General features: G+C 42.6%; 2 protein-coding genes across 10 annotated transcripts in view; both read left to right on the plus strand.

Moving 5' to 3' along the window:
* Positions 1-6: 6 nt before the first annotated feature.
* PUS1 (pseudouridine synthase 1) lies at positions 7-10,294 on the plus strand. The gene is made up of 5 exons (XM_026656958.1): positions 7-322; positions 1,802-1,939; positions 3,104-3,206; positions 3,471-4,168; positions 7,723-10,294. Exons 1-5 carry the CDS (start codon positions 113-115, stop codon positions 7,768-7,770), a joined length of 1,197 nt encoding a protein of 398 aa, XP_026512743.1. The 5' UTR covers positions 7-112; the 3' UTR covers positions 7,771-10,294.
* Positions 10,295-11,900: 1,606 nt separating this feature from the next.
* LOC112119578 (E1A-binding protein p400-like) overlaps positions 11,901-21,670 on the plus strand; it is a 48,660-nt gene continuing 38,890 nt past the window's right edge. For 7 of the 9 annotated variants that reach the window (XM_026656948.2, XM_026656952.2, XM_026656951.2 and 4 more), the window contains exons 1-4: positions 12,415-12,892; positions 16,413-16,725; positions 20,218-20,403; positions 21,424-21,564. In XM_026656948.2, coding sequence (XP_026512733.1) covers positions 16,507-16,725; positions 20,218-20,403; positions 21,424-21,564 — 546 coding nt within the window. In that variant the 5' untranslated portion in view covers positions 12,415-12,892; positions 16,413-16,506. Of the gene's footprint in view, positions 11,963-12,414; positions 12,893-12,923; positions 13,073-16,412; positions 16,726-20,217; positions 20,404-21,423; positions 21,565-21,670 lie in introns of those variants that run through there. The other 2 variants (XM_026656950.2, XM_026656949.2) reach the window with 2 other exon arrangements.

Below are 21,670 nucleotides of genomic sequence, written 5' to 3' on the forward strand. Positions count from 1 at the left end.
TGCTGGGTGTGATACATTCGCTGTTTGTTTTTTCCACTGATGGAGATGCCATTTTGTTGTTCCACTCCTTGGTGAAGCCTGCTTCCTGCTCTGTCCCTTTCAGTGGTTTGCAATGGCTGGGGAGATGAGAGCAATGGCCGCGAGTCAGGCAAAAAGACTTAAGAGCAGCAATGAGGAGACAGAAAACCAAGAGGAAAATGGACACCAAGACAAAAGATTCAAGAGAAGCCAAGAGGATGTGGAGGATCAGAATAAAAAATTTCCCAAAAGGAAGATTGTGCTGTTGATGGCATATTCTGGGAAAGGCTACCATGGGATGCAAGTATGTGGTTAGGCAATAAATGCTATTCAGCCTCTTGCATTTGGGGTGCATGTTTGTCTGCATCAATATGCCTAAAGTGGTGCAGTCTCTGAAATGAGGGGAGGGAGGTGGTAGCCAAGGACGAGCAGCTATAGGCTCCAAAATTCCAGGAGGCTGGGGCACACGTCGCTCAACCTCCGATTCAGATGTGTTAGTGCCATTCAGAGAACATGATTTATGTTATGCTAGCAGCCGGTCCATGCCAGCTTTCCCACCAGTGCAGATCCTGATAGAACTGTACTGGGCTTGTAGCAATGATGGGAAATTTTTCAGAAAAACCTTGCTGTAGATAAGTCTCCTGTGTGGACTGAAAGCACCATGCTGCGGCTCCACCAGTTCAGTTAATGATCCTAGTGCTATCTTATAACATCCCTGCTACTTTTCCACTGAGCTTTCTGGTTGAGGCTCTGCAGTTGTGGCTGTTTCACTGGCTCCTGGATTTTCCCAGCCCTGCTCATTTCATTTCTAAAATGTGTTTGGCTACTGTCGGAAGACAGGATACAAGCATCTGTGGGCTAGATGGACCTTTGGTCTGACCCAGTATGGCCATTCTTATGTTCAGATGTGTACAAGCAAAAATGGGCATACGTATTACACTCCAGAATGTGTCCTCTAGTGTAGATGGGTATTCGTGTATCATTGAAACACACAGCACAAGGCCTCAAAACATGCAGATTACATTTCTGCCTCTTCCTGTTGCATTTTTAGAACCTGTCTATACTGGGGATACTTGCCCTAATGCAGCCCCAGGGTTTTGATGCGCTGCACTGGAGTGGCTTACTTCAGTTTGGAAACAGGCTAACCTGCCCTGCTGCAGCTAAATTACACTGTGGGGGTGGGTTTGCGTTGGTGTAGCATCAGTATAACAACACTGCTAAAAAGTGTCTCCAGGATAGACAAGCCCACAGATACATGGCTGCTCTCTTAACCAAGCTGTGCAGAAAGCGACTTTTCCAATGCAATAGTAGCAGCAAAGTTGTGAGCCCTTAGATTTATACAATCTAAGAATGTATAAATCTAATGTTATGAATACAGTGACCCAGAATGCCAGTGTGCTGGCTTTGGAGTGACGGTGGCTGTACTGGAACAACATCTCCTTTGGTGCTGTGTTGCAGACCCATAGGTTGGTCACTTGTGATCGCCACACAAATCCAGTTACTCACGGTTTGGGCAGGGGTTGAGGAATCACCTGAAATCACTTCTATCTGTTACCAGCTACAATAGCAAAAGAAATACTGAAAATGTATCTGTCTCATTCATGACTCCAGGTAAAATATAATTGGTAGGGTTTGCTAGAGAGAGGCAGTGCTGTTTGTTTTGTGAAGAGAGAACTTTGAAAATTAATTCGGACTCCAATGGTTATTGGGTTTTGGGTAACGATGGATCTTCAAAGAAAGTATTAATTATAGTTTTCTTCCTCTATTTTATCTTTCTCTTCAGCGAAACGTGGGGTCCTCGCAGTTCAAGACGATCGAGGATGACTTAGTATCTGCCCTCGTTCAGTCGGGGTGCATCCCAGAAAACCACGGTGAAGATATGAAAAAAATGTCCTTTCAGAGGTGTGCGCGAACAGACAAGGTGTTGAAGCTCTTTCTTTCGTGCTCTAACAGACGCTAGTAGCACTGAAATTGTTGTGATGTCTCTGATCATGTGCATTTTGGATCACAGATGAGAAATAAGATCACTTTTATAACGTGGGGTTCTCATTTGATAGTGAATGTATAATTATACTAAAGATAAAATATTTGTAGTGTGTACCCTTATCTTCTATTAAATTAAAGTATAAATAAATACTAGTTAGCAAATACCAGGGTAGTGACTAGATATCTGTTAAATTTGTAAAACTGCTACTTTATCCTCTCAGTTGTGACCTCCGCTTTTCCACTTTAACTGTGTTGGTCTATTTGTTACTTCTTCCTCCCAACCCATTCCTGCCCTGTTTGTGCCATCCTGTTTGATATACACCTCTACCCCGATATAACGCTGTCCTCGGGAGCCAAAAAATCTTACCGCGTTATAGGTGAAACCGCGTTATATCGAACTTGGTTTGATCCACCGGAGTGCGCAGCCCCGCCCCCCCAGAGCTCTGCTTTACCGTGTTATATCCGAATTCGTGTTATATCGGGTCGCGTTATATCGGGGTAGAGGTGTATTAGGAATTTTTGCATTGGGAACTGTTTTTATTCTTTGACTATGTCTAGCACAACGGGGGCCCTAATTTGTAACTGAGATTCATTGATGCTCCCATGATGTACAAGCTTGCATACAGCACGAGTTTGGTTTTGTAGGCGTCAAATACAGTGAAATAGCACAGGAGAGTGTCAATTTGCAACCTTATCCCTTCCTTCACACTAACCAAACTACCCTGCTAGCCCATGAGTATGCAGATGATTTTGTGGCTGAAGCACAGAGTTGGGAGGTCTGGGATTCATGGCTTTGCTACAGTAGGCTTCTATGTGACTCTTGGAAAATCCTTTAAACTCTTATTCTCTGTCATCTCAGTTTTACAAGTGGGGAAAAATACCATGCATCTTAGATTTGCAGTGGTGCTGAATTTGCTGGTGTGTCTTTCTGTATGGTTCTGACTTTATGGTTCTTCACTTCAGTTTGCAATGACCGATAACAGCAAAGAAATGAACCGAGAATGTGAACAGACTATCCATTTTAATTTTTTGTTCTGATACAGTTCTTTCACTGTGGCACAACTACCAATGTGTGTTCTCGTTGTTTTTGTTTTCCTAGGGCGTGTCTGCCGCTGGACAGATTGTGTCACTGAAGATCTGGCTGATAGACGACGTTTTAGAAAAGATCAATAACTGTCTTCCTTCTCATATCAGAATTCTGGGTAAGAATAATGGAAAAGTGGGTATCCCAGCAGTGTGCACAAACACAGATTTTAATTTAAAGAGGAATTCTTTACCATGCAGCTTTTTGCTGTACCATTCAGATATTTTTTTTTCCCTAAATATTTCAATGTGAAAAGGTGTGTGCCCCCCCCCCCCCCCCCTTTCTATTTTGTATAGGTTCTTCTTGGTGGGTGGGGATTGTAATGTGGCTGAAATTAGCTGATTCAAAAGTTTTGTTAACAAAATGTCATTTTTAAAATGAGGACTGAAAAGAGTCACTGGGGGATTCAGCTCCAAGAACAAATGTGATGCCAGAACCTACTTCTACATGATACCAACGTTTGCCTTTGCCCATAAAGACCATGATATCCAAGTTGAAACTTACCGACTGAGCAAAGAGACTCTTGAGAAAGTCAACAAGCTTCTTGCTTGCTACAAAGGGACCCATAACTTCCACAACTTCACCTCTCAGAAGGGACCCAAAGACCCCAGTGCCAAACGGTACATCATGGAGATGTACTGTGAAGAGCCCTTTGTGAGGGAAGGCATGGAATTTGCAGTGATAAAAGTGAAAGGACAGAGTTTTATGATGCACCAAATAAGGAAGATGATCGGTTTGGTGATAGCTGTAGTGAAAGGCTATGCACCGGAGTCCATCATGGAGCGCAGCTGGGGAGAGGAAAAGGTGGATGTCCCCAAAGCTCCAGGGCTTGGGCTGGTCTTGGAAAAGGTGCACTTTGAAAAGTACAATAGACGCTTTGGAAATGACGGTTTACATGAGCCACTGGAATGGATAGAGGAGGAGGAGAAGATCGCGGTTTTCAAAGAGCAACATATCTATCCCACTATTATCAACACGGAAAGGGAGGAGCAATCCATGGTAAACTGGCTGAGCACCCTCTCCATCCATGACTTCAATGCCACTTCTTCAGGGGTACAAGTCAACGACAGACACTCAAAGGTAATGGTTGAAGCTTATCTTTTTAGAGGGATACTGTCAACGTAAAAAATAATTGCTCTTCTTCTTGAACACTTTTACCTGCTGTCACTACACCACCTAACATAACTATCACTTCAAGAGACTAGACTAAAATAATCATATCCAAATATCGAGAAATACATGTGTATATACGACGGCATTTTGTGTATAGTCCCTTTCACTGTTTTTTGTTACTTTTGCACATGGCAAGTGGATAAAGGAAGAAATATTTTAAAGTGCAGGAAGATATGATTGCTAAACCACATAAATTTACGTTGGGAGTCAGGAGCAAATGTTACTATCTGTAACTACTTTGAACTCAAGAGAGACTAGATTTCAATTTGGTAGGTCCCTTTAAATACCAATTTGCATGGAGAACTCGTATCATTTATCTAATTTTTTGTTTTGTTTAATGGTCTGTTCACTTGCAAAGAAGCTTAAACTGAGAGGAAACTAAATTTAGTTACTCTGCGCCCAATCCTGCAAAGTAATGCACATTGGAAAGCACAATCCCAACTATACATATAAAATGATGGGGTCTAAATTAGCTGTTACCACTCAAGAAAGAGATCTTGGAGGCATTGTGGATAGTTCTCTGAAAACATCCACTCAATATGCAGCGGCAGTCAAAAAAGTGAACAGAATGCTGGGAATAATTAAGAAAGGAATAGATAATAGGACAGAAATGATCATGTTGCCTCTATATAAATCCAGGGTACGCCCACATCTTGAATACTGTGTGCAGATGTGGTCGCCCCATCTGAAAAAAGATACATTGGAAAAGGTTCAGAAAAGGGCAACAAAAATGATTAGGGGTATGGAACGGCTTCCGTGTGAGGAGAGATTAATAAGACTGGGACTTTTCAGCTTGGAAAAGAGATGGCTAAGGAGAGATATGATTGAGGTCTATAAAATCATGACTGGTGTATAGAGAAAGTAGATCAGGAAGTGTTGTTTACTACTTCTCATAACACAAGAACCTAGTGGTCACCAAATGAAATTAATAGGCAGCAGATTTAAAACAAATAAAAGGAAGTATTTCTTCACACAAAGCACAGTCAACCTGTGGAATTCCTTGCCAGAGGATGTTGTGAAGGTCAAGACCATAATAGGGTTAAAAAAAAAACTAGATAAATTCATGGAGGATAGGTCCATCAATGGCTATTAGCCAGGATGGGCAGGAATGGTGTCCCTAGCTTTTGTTTGCCAGAAGCTGGGAATGAGCGACAGGGGATGGATCACTTGATGATTACCTGTTGTGTTCATTCTCTCTTGGGCACCTGGCACTGGTCACTGTTGGAAGACAGGATACAATACTGGGCTAGATGGACCTTTGGTCTGACCCAGTAGGGCCATTCTTATGTTCTAACCCACCAGGAGCCAAAACTCCCACTGAGCTTAATAGGAAGTTGTAAGATCAAACTTTTGGTGCATGGAACTGCTATTGATTTGAATAGGTAGGAGACATGGGATATAGTATTAAGAAAGGGAATTTGTAGACTGAAATTCAGATCTTCCTGACAGATACGTTGGGCTGTGGAATAGTCTCCAAAGGGAGTAGTGGAAACATTGTTTGCTTGGGACCTGTTAAAACTAAGCTGGAGACAGTACTAGAAAAACAACTCAATGGAATCCTAATCTATTTTTTAATGAATGTTTCTCAGCACATCTGAAAACTTGGAGTGGTGATTGAATAATCTTTAGTTAACAGGAGTTCTTTAAAGTAGGGTCTCAATATGTAGGGAACAATCCTGCACTGACAAGGATCGGACTAGGTCTCTTCCACCTCTTAACATTTTATGATTTGTTTTGGTGTGAGACAAAATTCTAATATTGAAATTAAAATCCACAGCCTGGGTGAATGGCATGAATAAGGACAACTAGAGACTTGTCAGGGTTATTTTTGTACTTCTGGTAATTGTTTTGCTGCGGTGGTGCTCATGTAGATACACTGTATGGAAACACTGTTGTAACTGGATGTAAAATGCTTATAACACATGCCACCTTAATTTTGTTTAATGTGACTCAGAAAGGTACAAAGAATTCTCTCCTGCCTCCAGTGCTGTTTGATGATGATAAAGGCTCACTGATGACATGTTAAAGAAGCACTGAGCTGCTGGGCTAGCAGAAGCCATGTGTGCTTGTTACCTATAACAACAAATACGACATTAGGTTCACAGTTTTCACGGGCTGGCTGGGAACAGATAAATAAGGAGTTTTGTGATTGATTCCATAATAAAAATTTTTTAGCCTATTTACACTTCAGCATATTGTGCTGGTTGTTTTGCAGTTGGATACATTTACAGCCTTCTTTTTTATAATAGAAATGGCCATTTCCTTTTCAAAGCTACATACAGCTGTTTGCATTTGTTTTTAAATCAACAGTTGGAAATCCAACACCCTAAGCCATACCAGATCATCACTGACACTGCTTTTCTTTCTTATAACTGCACTCTGACTTTGCTAAGAAAACCCTGTAGAACCCCTAACTGTATTCAGTCAAAAAGAACAGGAGTACTTGTGGCACCTTAGAGACTAACAAATTTATTAGAGCATAAGCTTTCGTGGGCTACAGCCCACTTCTTCGGATGCTTATGCTCTAATAAATTTGTTAGCCTCTAAGGTGCCACAAGTACTCCTGTTCTTTTTGCAGATACAGACTAACACGGCTGCTACTCTGAAACCTGTATTCAGTCAGATTGGCTTGTTCTTTAAAGGGACAATGTCAGTTTAGAATTCAAACTTTAAACCAGTTTCCTTTTATGTGTTACTAATAGCCCCTTAGATTGTTACTGTACAACTGAACACATTTAAAAAAAAAACCTTACTTTTTGGCACTTGTGCACAAGGCCCTATTTCTCTCTCTGACAATTTGGACCTAAATTTTGCAGTGAGGTCCCTAGATTCTGGAGCGCTCTGGGGAAATTCTCAGTTTTGTGACTGCTTCAAGAAGTGTGGAGGTTTTGATTGACTTAAATATGAAAAGGAAGAATATACTTGGTACAGGAGCCCTGTGTCCTTCATTGTGTTTTTAAATGAAGTTTTATATGCTTTCCCTGCATTTTCAGTTTTCAGTATGCTGCACATTGTCGTCATTCAGTTTCACACTTAACTGAACAGAGTTCCTCAGCAATTGCTTAGAACTTAGTAAACAATTCTATTAATGATGTATGAAAGAATAAAATCCTACTTGTGTTGGCTCTGCTGTGCTAACAGGAATAACAATTCTGGCATTATTATTTGGCATCTAAATTGACCTGACAGCATGCCTGTAAGTTATTGTTTCCACGGAGCTATATGGAACTGGATTCTTCCATTTAACTATCTGCCATAAGAAGTAAGACAGTATTTTCCCTGCCCCTCCCCCTCCCCGGCTATAATTTCAAATGTAGTAACTAGAGTTGGGTCCAAGTCATGAAGTTTGGATCCAGATTCACATTTCCCTAGACTTTGGAGCAGTTTCGATCCAGTCTTTTGATTTGGGTCTGTAATAAGCTGATGACAAAACCATTTTTTTTTCCCATTCTACTTTGCAGAGCAACGATCTTGAAGGCAGTGATGGTTGTGACGATGACTCTGACTGAGTCAGTAAATAGCAGGAGCTGGGATCTTTGCTGCTTGTGATTCAGTTTGGGTAGAACTAAGTGGCCTTTCTAAATCCAGTAAAGCAGAGGTTTTCTTGCATGCTGAAAACGAGTAGTCACAGACGACCAAAAGGAACTTGGGGGGGGAAATAATGCAGCAGTGACCCTGAAAGTGACTGTACACCACTAACTGATGCATTGGAACGTGGAATACTTGAAAACTAAAATAACAAAAAATGTACTTTATAAAGGAATCTTGTTGTGCAGGAATTGTTTTCATTATGTAATTTGAATTATGTTTTTATTACAGTAAAAGTGCTTATATGAAACATACAGATATTTAAACGTGTAATCTCCACGTAAGGCAAATGCAAAACATTTTTAAATAGATTTTTTTCTTTTCATTTTATAGATTGAAGACCTCTATGTACTACTTTAAAAACCTCTTTAGTTTACAGAATTTCTTCATCTGTAGCTGCAGTGATTTTCCAAAATTTGAGACTTTTTTTTGCATACTATCCATGACTTTCACATGCAATTTGTTTGGGATCAGAAATCTATTGTTATACTGGTGGCCCTGGGTTCTCTGGCTAGAGAGAGACTTAACTTTCTTTGCCATCTTTAAGCTTGAGAAACTGTTCCTTTCATGAATGAGATCTAATTTTGGAAAGTGGGCTGGTATGTGTGTATCAGGGGCTACGTTGATCTTTTTATTTTAAAGATGTTACTAACAGCAGATGGTTCCAATGTGTTCTTATACTTGGACAATCCCAGAACATAGATTTATAGCTGCCTATGTATGCAGAGTATCTCCAGCCCAGGTAATTGTTTCACAAACCCTTTAATTAAGGTGTGTTAAACCACTTTGAACATGTAAAGTACTGTTATCACAAACGTGAAGTACGAAAACTTAGAGGGGGTTCAGTACTGCCTGTGGTAGATCACTAGTTATATTGCAGTTGGTTTGCCATCCCTTGTACTTGCTAGGTAGCTCTCTGCTGCATTTTGGCCTAAATGTGTAAAATGTAAGGTTCAAATTTTCAGTAGGCTTCAACCTAGCATGCAGAAACTTTGCATATACAAATCCTCATTATTCATCTGCCCATTCAGATGGGGGGTTGTGTGCCATAATGTGGGATTTGTATGTGCTGTCGAGTAGGTGTGCAAATATACACACATGGTTTCAGAGGTTGCGGCTGAAAATTTGGCCCAAAGCATTTTCCCCTGGATCTGTGTGCAGAAGAAGAGGAGAATATGCCCCTAACTTAGAAAGAGTTTAGAGGGGAGAATATGCAACACAGCTTAAGAGACAGCTGCTTTTAACCAAGGCCTGATGGCCTTTGTTCCTCCGTGAGCAACGTTTTAGTTTTCTGTGTTTTGGGCACATGAAGCTGCTGAGGACTTTTTTGGTCAGACTTTGGGCTTAATTCACCATCTGTGGGACCAACTTTCTTAGAGGGTGGGAGAGAGAAGTAGCAGTGGTGAAAGCCTCCCACAACCCTCATACTTATGAGGTCAGCTGGTGCCTTAGGAATGGGATGCCTAAAGGCATCTCTACATTACGGGGACTATAAGGCATAGCTACAGCACCATAGTGTAGATACAGCGACAGAAGGGGTTTTTCTGTCACTGTAGGGATGCTGTAGGTAGGTTGACGGAAGCATGCTTCTGTCAGTCTAGCTGCATCTACACCAGGAGTTAGATCAACATAGTTACAGCACTTGGGTGTAGATTTTTCACACCCCTGATCACCATAGCTATGTCAACCTGCATTTTAAGCAAAGACCAGGCCTAGGAAACATGCTGATTGAGCCCTTTCCAGCTAAACTTCACCAGGTGGGCTTCAAAGGAGGCTCAGAGCTGTGTAAATTAAAGCTCCCTTCCTGGGCAGGACCCTGGGGGAGGGCAGTGGATGTAAATTCCTACTGGCACAGCAGCCCCTGGGGGTTTGACACAAACTACAGCACCTGTGGATGTGAATTAAGCCTATGGTCTCCACTGAATGTAATACGGTTCTCTCTTTGAAGGACTGTCTCCTCTGTTCAGTTCTGTGAAACGTATTAAATGGTTTCTGTCTAAGGCCTCTGGACTTACGATTCTGTCAGTCGTTTGTCCTTTTATCTTTATTAATAAGTTGCTGCAGATATTATGCTCTTGTGTTTCTTAGTGTTTTAATTAGGGTTTTAATTTTATCCCCAGAAGGTCTTGATCCATATTTTGTCTCGTAGGTAAAAGCAGGATTGTGAGGGGTATGTATCAGTGTGCCTTTAGGAGATGCTGTCTTCCCCTAGATTTTCTTGTACATCCCTCAATATTTTGTATAACTTACGTCATCTTTATCATCTCTTCCCTCTCTTTCTCTCTTGTTTTGTTTTGTTTTTTTTAATCAACCTCAATCTGTGAGCAAAGTTTGGGTCATTCTTACTAAAATAACTATGGGAATATTGTCAACTCAATGGGAATTTCATTTGTAACCTTTAGAGGAAACTGCCCTAGATCATTAAAATTGAACATTTTTACTTTATTTGCTCTGTGTGTGCTGTTTGCTTACTTTTTGCCCTTCACTTACCCTGGAGAGGCTGCTCTCAGGTCCAGTTCTGGGTTCTCATTCACTGACACAATACTGCTGGGTCTGGGTTGCAGATTCCACACAGGAATGTTTGATTTGAAAGCAAATAAACCCGTTGTTTGTTCATTGGGATACTTCTTCGAATTTAATGTAAAGATTCCTGGAGATAGTTGTAGGTTTTTATAAAATCTGCTTTTAGCACATGTACACTAGAAGGTTTTTTTTGTTGCTTTAACTATGCTAGTACAGTTCAAGTAGCAAGCTTCCCCGAACTGCAGTGTGGATGTAGTTGTTTATGCCAGTATCTTAAGTGATGTCTAAACTAGAGTGTCTGTGCCAGCATACCCCCCTATTTAAGGTGCAGATTTTCCACCAACATACTAAAAACAATGGTAGGTAGCTAAACTGCCAAAGCACTCTTTTGTCAGCATAGTTCCATCGACAATGGAGGTTCTGCAGGCATAGCTATGTTGCCCAGAGCTTTGTGAATTTTTCTCACCCCTACCAGACATAACTATACTGCCAGGACTTTGTAGTGTAGACCAAGTCATATTGTGGTTTGTGAAGTGAAATAGAATCATAGGACTGGAAGGGACTTTGAGAGGTCATCTAGTTCAGTCCCCTGCACTCATGGCACTGGCATCTAGACCATAAGTGATGTTCCCTTTCATACTGAATAACTGAGACTACACTAAGGCTTGAACTCAAACTATAATGGTTTAAAAAAAAAAAAAAACACCCCGAACTTACATAGTTATACCAATATAACTCTTCATGTACAGATCAGGCCTTCTACAATTAAAAACTTGGTACATACTTGTCTGGGCAGCTGCCTGTGTCCATCTATACTAGAAAAATAAGCAGCACTGTTAAAGCTATGCTGCCCTAGCTGTCCACCTCTCCAAGAGACGGTAGCTAGGTCCATGGAAGAATTCTCCTATCGACTTAGTGGTAGGGTTAGGACTGGGGTTTAGGCTTAATTACTCGCATAGTGCATGAATTTGTTCAGAGCCCTGAGCAATGTTGTTAAGCTGATCCAGCTTTCTAGCACAGACCAGCCATGTGTAATAAGTCTGGCCCAGCTCATGTTGCCAAGCAGCATGAGTCAGACCCCCAGAACTAAGATGATTTAAAGAAAAGAGATACAGTGTTTCTTATTGGCCTTATGTGCCTGCAGGTGGGTCCCGTTGCTAACCTTTCCCCCACCGCCCCAAGCTGGGCCAGAAACTTACTTGTTTTTTAAATATGAAAGTGGTGATTCTTCCATAGTCACGTGATTCCAGGAGCTGGGGCTTACGGACATGCTCCACTTACCCCCAGCCAGAAGGCAACTCTGGGGGAGTTGGCAACCCTGTCCCATTGGAATTGGGCCCTGAAGAGGTGCAGGAGCCCTAGCCGCTTGTGTAGCAAGGTGATGGTTGTCCCCTCCACCCCTGGCCTCCCCTTCCTCTTGTCCGACAACAGCGCCCCCTGGTGCGCACAGAGCAGAGGGGAAGTGGGGCTGTCTGTGCACCCTCGCTGTTATGTCCCTGCTGCGTACCCGTAGCGGAGTCCTCCGCCATTTTCCGTGCTGCCCCTCCCCCCGCGCTTGGAGGTCCTTGCTCGACAGCCTCGCTCTTCCTGGTGAGTCATTGCGCCGGAGCCCGCAGTGGTACAGCCCACCCGGCATTTCTCCCCCTCCAGGGTGAGCTTGCAGTGGTATCGCCCGGGACTTCGCTGAGCCGGGCGGAAGGGCCCCTGGGAGGCGGGGCTAGGCCGGAGACACGCCCCCGGCGGGGCGGGGTCGAGGGGAGCTGTCTGAGGGCGGGGGGTGTTCAGAGGCGAGAAGGTCCCCCGAGGGGGCGGAGGAGAAGCTCGGAGGGGGCGGGGCGGGGCTCGCACGGTTGAGGGGGAGAAGCTCGGAGGGGGCGGGGCTCGCTCGGTTGAGGAGGCAGAAGCTCGGAGGGGGCGGGGCGGGGCTCGCACGGTTGAGGGGGAGAAGCTCGGAGGGGGCGGGGCTCGCTCGGTTGAGGAGGCAGAAGCTCGGAGGGGAGTTTGCTGGAGGGGCGAGGTGCAAGCTCTTGGGGGAGGGGAAGATGCTGCTGTCAGGTCCCGGTGGACAGCAGCCCGGTGCCTTCTGTCGCTAATCATCAGTGGCAGGCCCTGGGCGGCCAGGCTGGCAGACCCCTGGGTCCCCGAGGCCCTGGCTGAGCAGGGACCCTGTCACGCACCTGTCAGCGCTGTGGTGGGTGCAGCTCCGTGCTGCGGTTATCCGGGGCAGGGGGCGACCTGTCCCCTTGCACTGCCCCGAAAGCTTGTTGCCTCCATGCAGGTGTCTGTGCCTTTCTGGGGTTTAAGGTTATCCCCAGAACAGGCTGCTTGACTCTGTGCTCCTTAACCACCGGTTTGTTAAAAACAACCCAACAAAACACGGGTTGAGTTACAGCTTGGTGCTGCGTGGCCCCCTCTGGCTGGTTTTTAGGGTCCTGGAAGACGCGAGGGTAGTCCTGAAAATCTGGGGCATCGCTTGAAACAAGACACACTGGGCAGCCTTACTTCAGACCTGGATATATAGTAAGAACATTTACTGCTTGGCTCTTGCCTTGAAAATGTTGCTGCTTCCAGGGTTGATGCTAGAAGAAGCATCAAATAGATTGACAAGCACAAAATGACACACAAACCTAAATATTTAATTTGCAATAGAAGACCAAAAACAAGGAAACAAGATTCCTAGTCTGAACATGGCCTAAGCAGGTACCCAAATGAGGAATATATGGTGTATACTGGATACATGTATGTTTTACTTTAACTAGGAACTTCCTTGCTTTTATGGATATTAGTTACTGTGTCAATGTTGTTTCCCTATGGACTTAGTCATCTCTATCGTTAAGGTAAATTGGACATGCAGAGAAATACAGGAGCTACCTGTCAGATCTATTTTCTGTTTTGATGTATGATATCTATGTTGCTGTGCTGCTTCCCTCTATCCCCTGCCCATAAAGGACATATCTTCTCTGGAAGCCTGCCTGCACCACAGTTTCCAAATATAGCTATTTATAATGAGTTGAATTCCAGTAGCTGGGCAGAATGGGAACATGACACTGCAGTTGTACCAGTAGTTCTAGGAATCCAGCAGATAATGTTTATCCCATTGCTAATCCCAAATCCAACATTGTCAAGTTTTCAGTTTAGCCCTCTGCAAAGGAGGTTTGAACATCGATCTCTAGCACATATTCCAGTTATTTTGCCATTGCTCCAACAAGTTCAGTCTCAAAGCCCTACACAGTCCAGCTCTTTTCTGGTGCAGTCATTACCAAATGTTTAGGTAGACATTCTAGATCCTGGCTTTGGTATGTAACACCAAGATTTGTAAATGTTGGTGTGTTTGGGAGATTAATCAATCTGAGATCTTCAAATTGTGGACTTTTTGTGTATCAAGAAAGCTCAAGCAGGGGTACAACTTCCATATTCTGAAGCATCTGCTGTTGTACGGGAATGCAGGCTTTGATAACCTCATTCATAGATTGTTTCATTCAGCATCTTGAACCTGTAGCTAGTGAAGCAAACATTGTCAGTGACCTAGCCCATGTCATATGAAAACTACTAATTTGCCACCATGAATACTAGTATCCAAGGGCCGCTTCTAACAGCATCAAGTGCTTCAAGGAAAGTAATTGAGCAGACCCATTGTATATGATAGGACATCAAGTGGATTAAAAACGAGCTAAAAGAGGCACAGTGAAAATGCTGAGGTCGGGTCTCGTGGGGGAGAAGGTTCTGAGGAGGCTGTCTTGGAGGGGCGAGGGAGAAGCTCTTGAGTTTGGGGGAGGGGAAAAGGCCAGGTGTCGGTGGCCAGCCCAGTGCTTTCTGTAGCTGATCTTCAGTGGCAACCTCTGGGCTGGCAGTGCAAGGTCTGGCAGGCAGGCCCTGGCTGACCATTGCCTCCTTTTTGAGCTACTCTTGCACAGGATTTGTTTAACCTTGTTTGCTTCATTACATTCTTGTTCTTAATTATGTCACTTAGCTATGTTCTTATTTGGATTGCAGCCCTTTTGTGATCAGAAGCAAGTTTTGTAATCACGCGGTGTCCACTGCTGGCAATTTAAAGCCTAGTTAATTTCAAAACTGAATTGTTTTCCTTCCTTTCCAAAGTTATTCATTAGTTTATCTCGTTTTGATGTTTTAGAAAGTTGTCATACAATAACAGAAATACAAATGGCTTAATTCTCTTTGTCACCTGTATAGGCTCTGACTCATTTTCTCTTTTCTTTCTCTCTTTGTTCCACCTCTCTCAACCACTTCCTGCTGTATTGCTGCACCTCAGTCACGATCCCTAGCATCAATAAAGGCTATGGTTGAGGTGCTTGTTGTTTATAAAATGTTATGGGTTTCTATCATGGGAAGCTTTGTAATTCTTATATATTCGGAAGGAGGTTTAAAAAACCCTTTTGATCTGAGTTGAACTTAATACACGGATTCCAATTGTGAGAGGCCTTCATAATTGCACACACTTGCACTGTGATAGAAATCTATTAGAAACAATACATGGTTCACAGCAAAATATGCTTTTTCCTCTTATGATTTCAGTGAAACAGCTGTATAATGGAGTATTATCAATAAAATGGTGCATAGTTCTGAGGAATTTTAAAAAGATAATTATTTTCTTTTTTCAAAATATTTTCTCCCGGGGAAAGATTGTGACAGAAAAAGGCAGATGGAAATATATTCTTGCAACTGCCCACCTATCTCCAGATACAAGTTAGAAATTGTTTTTTCATCTTAGCAGCAACTATTTCAAATGTTGTTAAAAAGTTCTAACTTTTGTATATCCCAAGATTTTTTCCTTCATTGAATTTGATATGTTATAGAAGAATTCACTACTTTTGACTGCATCTCTCATCAATTAAAAACAACAAAACTTTGCCACTAAAATTGCATGGTTAGTTTTGATAACAATACAGCACACAACTTAGTTCCTCTTGGTTTGTTGTTAATTTTGTCTAATTTATTTACTTCTGGACTGTGCACTGTTTGGGTTTCCCTTGTCCTGGCATTTTAAGGGTGGATTTTGCATCCTGCTTGTTGCTATACAGTTTTCAGAACAGATCATACCTAGAATTTGTTCAAGTGATGCAACTATGAGAGTGTCCATTACAGAACTAAAGTAAAGATTAAGAGTTATGATCTATCTGTAAATTGCTGAGTGCCCTCAATTTCCTTTTAAATCAGTGGGACTTGAGGTGTTCCATTGTGGAACTGGGCCACTGTTGTTAATGAGACCACTCTAACAAGTAAGGGTTTTGGTATTGGGCCCATTGTACTACCGTAAAAATGACCAGAGTGATTCCAGTGAGATGGAATGTCTGGAAAGAAAATGACTGACTGTGAAAACACAGTTATAATGGAAGTTTGTGGCTGCAGAAGTTCCTCTTCAACAGCTAATGCCAATGATACAAGGTAAAAGTTTTAGAATAAAACTGATATACCCACTACTGATGCCAAAGATTTATAGTAAATGTTTAATAATGCAAATGACCAGGACTAGTCTAGTTTTACCTTTCTAATTAAAGATAATTGCTTAAATTATTTTTTCTCTAATTGGAACATTACACCTAATACCAATTAATCTAACATAAAAATCCTCTGGGGTAAATTCCCTGGTAACCTTGGTGAGAGTTGCACATCTCATTCTCAGAGCACTGGGTTGGATATTTTACCCCTCTGTGTCTAATTTGCTGTTTTTCTTAATTGTTGTTTTAGTGAAGTTGTACCTTTGATCATTTGATACTCTGACTAATATGAAATTGATTGCCTGGTTCACACCTCTTTATCTTGCATGTTCATAAACAGAAAATTAGTTTATAATCAGCTTAAAGAGCAGCATTGCTATACAGCACACTTTAAAACACTGATTGCTTTGCAGCTTGTTAGCTGTAGTTTTTCGGTATGTAATTATATTACAGTTACAAAATATAAAGCAACTTGGTTAACAAAAATCTCTGTTTCCCCTTTTCCTGTCTTAATACTTCACTAGTTAAATTAACAGAACGTCAACCCTTGAAACTGATATGTTGGATTTTCTTTTGCTTTGCAGGTAGAATGCCTCCCACTCCTCAAACAGTGCAACTTGCAGGACAGAAACAAAGCCAACAACAGTAAAATAATCCATCCAAGCATGTCTGTGGAAAATGTGGCAAGTTCTCACACTCCTCCATCTCAGCTGCTTGGGAGGCAGCAACCTGCTGACGTCTTCACAGTGGCTTTCCCAGCTTCATTGTAGCTTTCACAGCAACAACCACCTGTCGGAGAGTTTCCAGAAACAGCTTCAGAAAATGGAATCCCAGACACAAAGTATTTCTATCACTTCTGCTCCATATAGCCAGCTCATGACATCTCTTCAACAGCAGGTACAGCCAGCACTCCATATCCAGAGGCAGATGCCACTGTTACCTGTTGCTGTGTTGGAGCTGGTATTCTGATTAAAACTTTTTTATACAAGCATTGTCTTGTATGAAATGTTTAGAAAGTGTGGTTTTGTGTGTTATGCTCTGGGAAATGCATGCAGGTTTTCCTCTATTATGTTATTTGTTTAGCACAACTGGGTAGTTCTGTTTGACTGTGATAGAGAGAGAATCTTAGGAACAAAGACTTAATGTTGTAATCTTTTTGTCTAGTTTTGGGTCTCTTACCATGTCAAGTTTGAAGGTAGGCTAAACTCTGTTTCATAGCCTTTCGGCTGCTTTATTCTCTTAAGGATTTACTTTTGTGAATTAAATATTCCTTAATCTTTTTTCTAGTTGGTCTAATACTCAACCCCAGGAACCTTAAGAATCTTTAGGTTTCAGAGTATGTTTCACTCTATATGCATCCGAAGAAGTGGGTTGTAGCCCACGAAAGCTTATGCTCTAATAAATTTGTTAGTCTCTAAGGTGCCACAAGTACTCCTGTTCTTTTTAAGAATCTTTAGTTCTGTTTTTATTTCCTTTTACTTCACCAAGTTCACTTTTATGTTTAAGTGCATTTAATACATGTAGAAGGTTTCAGATTGACAGCCTTGAAGATTGAAGTCACCTGCCTAACATGTACAACATAAGGGGGGGCATGCAAACTTTTTCACAGTGCCCTGAGAAGATGGACCCTGTATGTTGTGTCTGAGACCTCTAGGGAAGAGAGTTACTGATTTCCTGTGCCCATTTAGTCCTATGCATTTCTGATACTGTCAGTAAGGGAGCAAATTAAAGCCAATAATCCTGGGTTTCTTAATGGAGCTTATTAGGAACCAATGAGCCATCACATAGTAAAACTGGATTTTGATTATTAATTTATAGATGAAAATCTTTGTGACCATGCACACTTCACATATTCTGTAGTTAACAGTATTCCAGTTTTTCTTATCATACAGTGGTAGCTCTCATAGGTCCCGACTCTGTGGGTGTTCCGGGGCATAAGCACTCACCAAAAAAAAGAGGGATGTTCAGCACCTGCAGGGCCAGATTAATTTTTTGTGGGCCCCAGCGCCTGGCCCCGCCCCGAGGCTCCTCCTGCTGCTCTGCCCCAAGGTCTTGTCCCTACTCGGCCTGTTCCTCCCGAGGCCCCGCCCACCACTTGCACGGGGGTGAGGGGATGAGAGGGAGGAAGGGAGCGAAGAGGAATACCCACTGGCAAAAACAAAAGTCAGTGTCTCTGGTAGTTCTGGAGAGAGTGGTGCCAAGGAGAGGGCCAAGATATCTACCTTGTCTTTGCTGGAATTATTTTCTTCAGGACCTAATATATCAATCTGTATTTTGTTGAAAATAATATTTGTCCAGTTGTGATTTAGCAAAAGACTCCAGTAGCGGGTGATTTCTTTTCTTTCTACTTGGATTTAGTAATGGCCATCAGGTTAAATGGTTGCAGCCAATTGAAAAATGAAAGGTCTGTGTTTCAAGATGTACCATTCAAACAAACAGTATTGCAATCTAGTGGAGGAAAGGGTGGTTCTTCTGCTGGTCTCTTTGGAAAATTCTGGACTTCAGACTATACCAGGGGTGGGCAAACTTTTTGGCCCAAGGGCCACATCTGGATGGGGTAATTGCATGCAGGGCTATGAATGTAGGGCTGGGGTAGGGGGTTGGGGTGTGGGAGGGGGTGCGGTGTGCAGGAAGGGGCTCAGGGCAAGGGGTTGGGGTGCAGGAGGGGGCTCAGGGCAAGGGGTTGGGGTGCAGGAAGGGTGCAGCAGGAGGCTCAGGGCAGGGGGTTGGGGTGCAGGAGGGGTTCGGGGTGAGGGCTCCGACCCGGCGCCGCTTACATTGAGTGGCTCTGGGGTGGCAGCAGCACGCAGCGGGGCTAAGGCAGGCTCCCTGCCTGCCCTGGCCCCGCGCCGCTCCCAGAAGTGGCTGGCACCACGTCTCTGCGCCACTCCCGGAAGCGGCTGGCACCACGTCCCTGTGGCGAGGGGGAGGGCAGAGGGCTCCACAAGCTGCCCTCGCCTGCGGGTACCTCCCCCGAAGCAATGGAAGCTGCGGGGGGCGATGTCTGCAGGTGATGGCAGCGCGCGGAGCCCTCTCCTCCCTCCTCGCTCCTCCCTCCCCCTGAGGCCGCAGGGATGTGGTGCTGGCCGCTTCCGGGAGAGGCGCAGGGCCAGGGCAGGCAGGGAGCCTGCCTTAGTCTCCTGCGCCACGGGCCTGGCAATCCCGCGGGCTGTAGTTTGCCCACTCCTGGACTATACACTGAAGAGACTAATAGAGTAGTCCTTTGTTGAAAAGGAAAGCAGTATTATGAATCTACTCAGTTTTGCATAGAGTTTCATGAAGTTTAGCATAAGAGTCTTATGCAGATCCTTTGCACGGGTGTGAATTTCACTCAGCATGTAGATATCATGCAGCCACCTGCATACTACAGCGAGATGTGCTTTATAAATTCTGATAGAGTATTATATTTAACTTGAGCGAGAGGCATCATTCCTTTTCTAGAAAGGAAATGCTTTAAAAAGATTTTCTTGGAGGAAAAGAACTTGGGCCTCATGATATCAATTATGCAGGAGACATCATTATGAGACATTTATCGTTTTATCTCTAGTAAGAAAAGGCAAGAAAAGGTTTGACAGACACTCCTCCAAGGAAATAGAATCTGTTCCCTATAATGATATCCGAGAGGTGGTATAACCTGTTTTGTAATCAGAGATGCAATTAAACAAAAGAAATTATTTTGAATTTTCTCTTACCCGGTGTATAAGCAATGAGAGGGAAGAAATCCCAAACAGTAGTTGTATAATTTGTGTATGCACAAGAGCCAGCTACAGAATGATTACAGTTATGCTTAAAAAGAATCCAGTAAATTGTACAAGTTCAATCTTTGGCACTAGCTTTGCAAAGCTTCCATCCATGAAATGATAGGATAAATGGGGGAACTCCACATGTAGTTTTCTGCTCTCTATTTAAATGTTAATTTGTATTAAAACTTATTCATCAAATTATTCGCTACTTAGTTCTCAGAATAAGAAAGGAGGATGGAATGGAAATCGTATCTGAGCCAGCCATCAGTAATCATTAGTCAGATGTGTAGGTTTCGAAAAAAAAAAATTTTAAGTGTGATACGCTGCATTGGGGGGAAAAACTTCTGTACTGATAATTATTTTCACCTTTTCAAAACATCTATTCTGAAGTCTTCGAGAGACCACCACTCCATTCTGAGTTCCTCTCCGTTTGAGGATTTATGCAAACAATTAATGTTACTTGAACAGTTATTCATATTCTTTTTTAAAATAAAGTGTGATGTAAAATGTATGAAGTGTTTCTGCGGATGGAGTGATACTTTCTTTCCATCATTCATTTCAGTCAAAAAGTCATGTCTTCTTTCTGTGACCATCCTTTTTTGTTTGTGCAGCAAGAGAACTAAGTATAGTTTTGCATATTTTTAAGGAAAACCAAGTGCATCAACGAATAGCAGACCTCAGGAAAGAAGGTTTATGGTCCCTAAGGCGATTGCCCAAACTTCAAGAGGCTGCAAGACCGAAATCTCACCAGGATTATCTACTGGAAGAAATGCAATGGATGGCAACTGATTTTGTTCAAGAGAGAAGGTGGAAAACAGCAACTGCTAAGAAGGTAATATGGATATGATTCTTTCTAACACACAGCATAGAAGAATAAGCAGCATTCTCATGGTTAGAACCTGGGCACGGAGAGTCAGAATGCTAGAGTTTTATTTCTGGTTCTGCCACTGACATTGGGCCATTTTCAATCTCCCTGAGCAAAACAAGCATATTTGTAAACTTGTAATGTTTGTAAAGCACTTCATAAAACACTTATGTTTTCAGAGTATTCTAAAGTTCTAAAAGTAGTGACCTTTTGTCTTCAGTATAGGAATTTAGGTCTCTCATCAGCACTGGTGCTAGGTGATTATATATTGGGGCACTAGGTTATTCTGGCATCCTGTAATGTAGGTGAAGTGAATGTAGATTAGAACATAAGAAATCTCTTCTCTGTGTCTTGGGTTATCTTTCATTTACATGATGAAAGTCTGAAAAGACAGCTCAATTCATGAGCATTAAATTATTGAGCATTATTCTCTCCTCATCAAGAGATCAGTTAATGGTTGCCTATAATTCTATATTAGGGTTTGTCTACACTGCAAAGAAAAGCCTGCAACACTGAGTGTCAGAGCCCAGGTCAATTGACTTTGGCTTGCGGAGCTCAGTCTCTTGGACTAAAAATAGCAGCATAGATGTTGCATCTCAGACTGGAGCCCAGGCTCTGGACCTGGGCGAGTGGGGAGAATTACATCCTCTCCATCCCCCAGGTTTTCACCAGGTTCCAGAGCCTGGGCTCCAGCCTGAACCTGAATGTCTATACTGCTGTTTTTAGCCCTGCAGCCCAAACTCCATGAACCCAAGTCAATGACCTGGGCTCTGAGACTTGGCGATGGGGTTTTTCTTTATGGTGTAAACATACCCTTTAGTGTGTGTGTATTCCCGGTACGCTTTGCTTAAAGTAGGCCTAGGGTTTTTTTTTTAGTGGTATATCTTTTCAGGATATATTTTTTTCTTCTCCAGTGTGAGGCACAAAGTGAGAAGCATAGAGCTAGTTGGTGTTACACTTTAAAACAAAACTAATGCTTTTATCTAGCTGATCAGAAATGTGGTGCGCTATCATGAAGATAAGAGACTTCATAAGGAGAGAAGCAAGAAAGCAGAACAAAATCGACTGAGGCGCATTGCTTCTTCTGCTGCTAGAGAAATTGAGCATTTCTGGTCCAGCATTAAACAGGTAAATGTATTGTGAAAGTATAAATGCAAAAATGTTTAAAGAGGTACAGTAGTGCTATGGAAAAGTTATTGGGCCATATCCTCATATGTGGTTGGTTTGTTTGCTT

The sequence above is a fragment of the Terrapene carolina genome, unplaced genomic scaffold, assembly GCF_002925995.2.
Source record: "Terrapene carolina triunguis isolate 2854851 unplaced genomic scaffold, T_m_triunguis-2.0 Scaffold234, whole genome shotgun sequence".
NCBI classification, from domain to species: domain Eukaryota; kingdom Metazoa; phylum Chordata; order Testudines; family Emydidae; genus Terrapene; species Terrapene triunguis.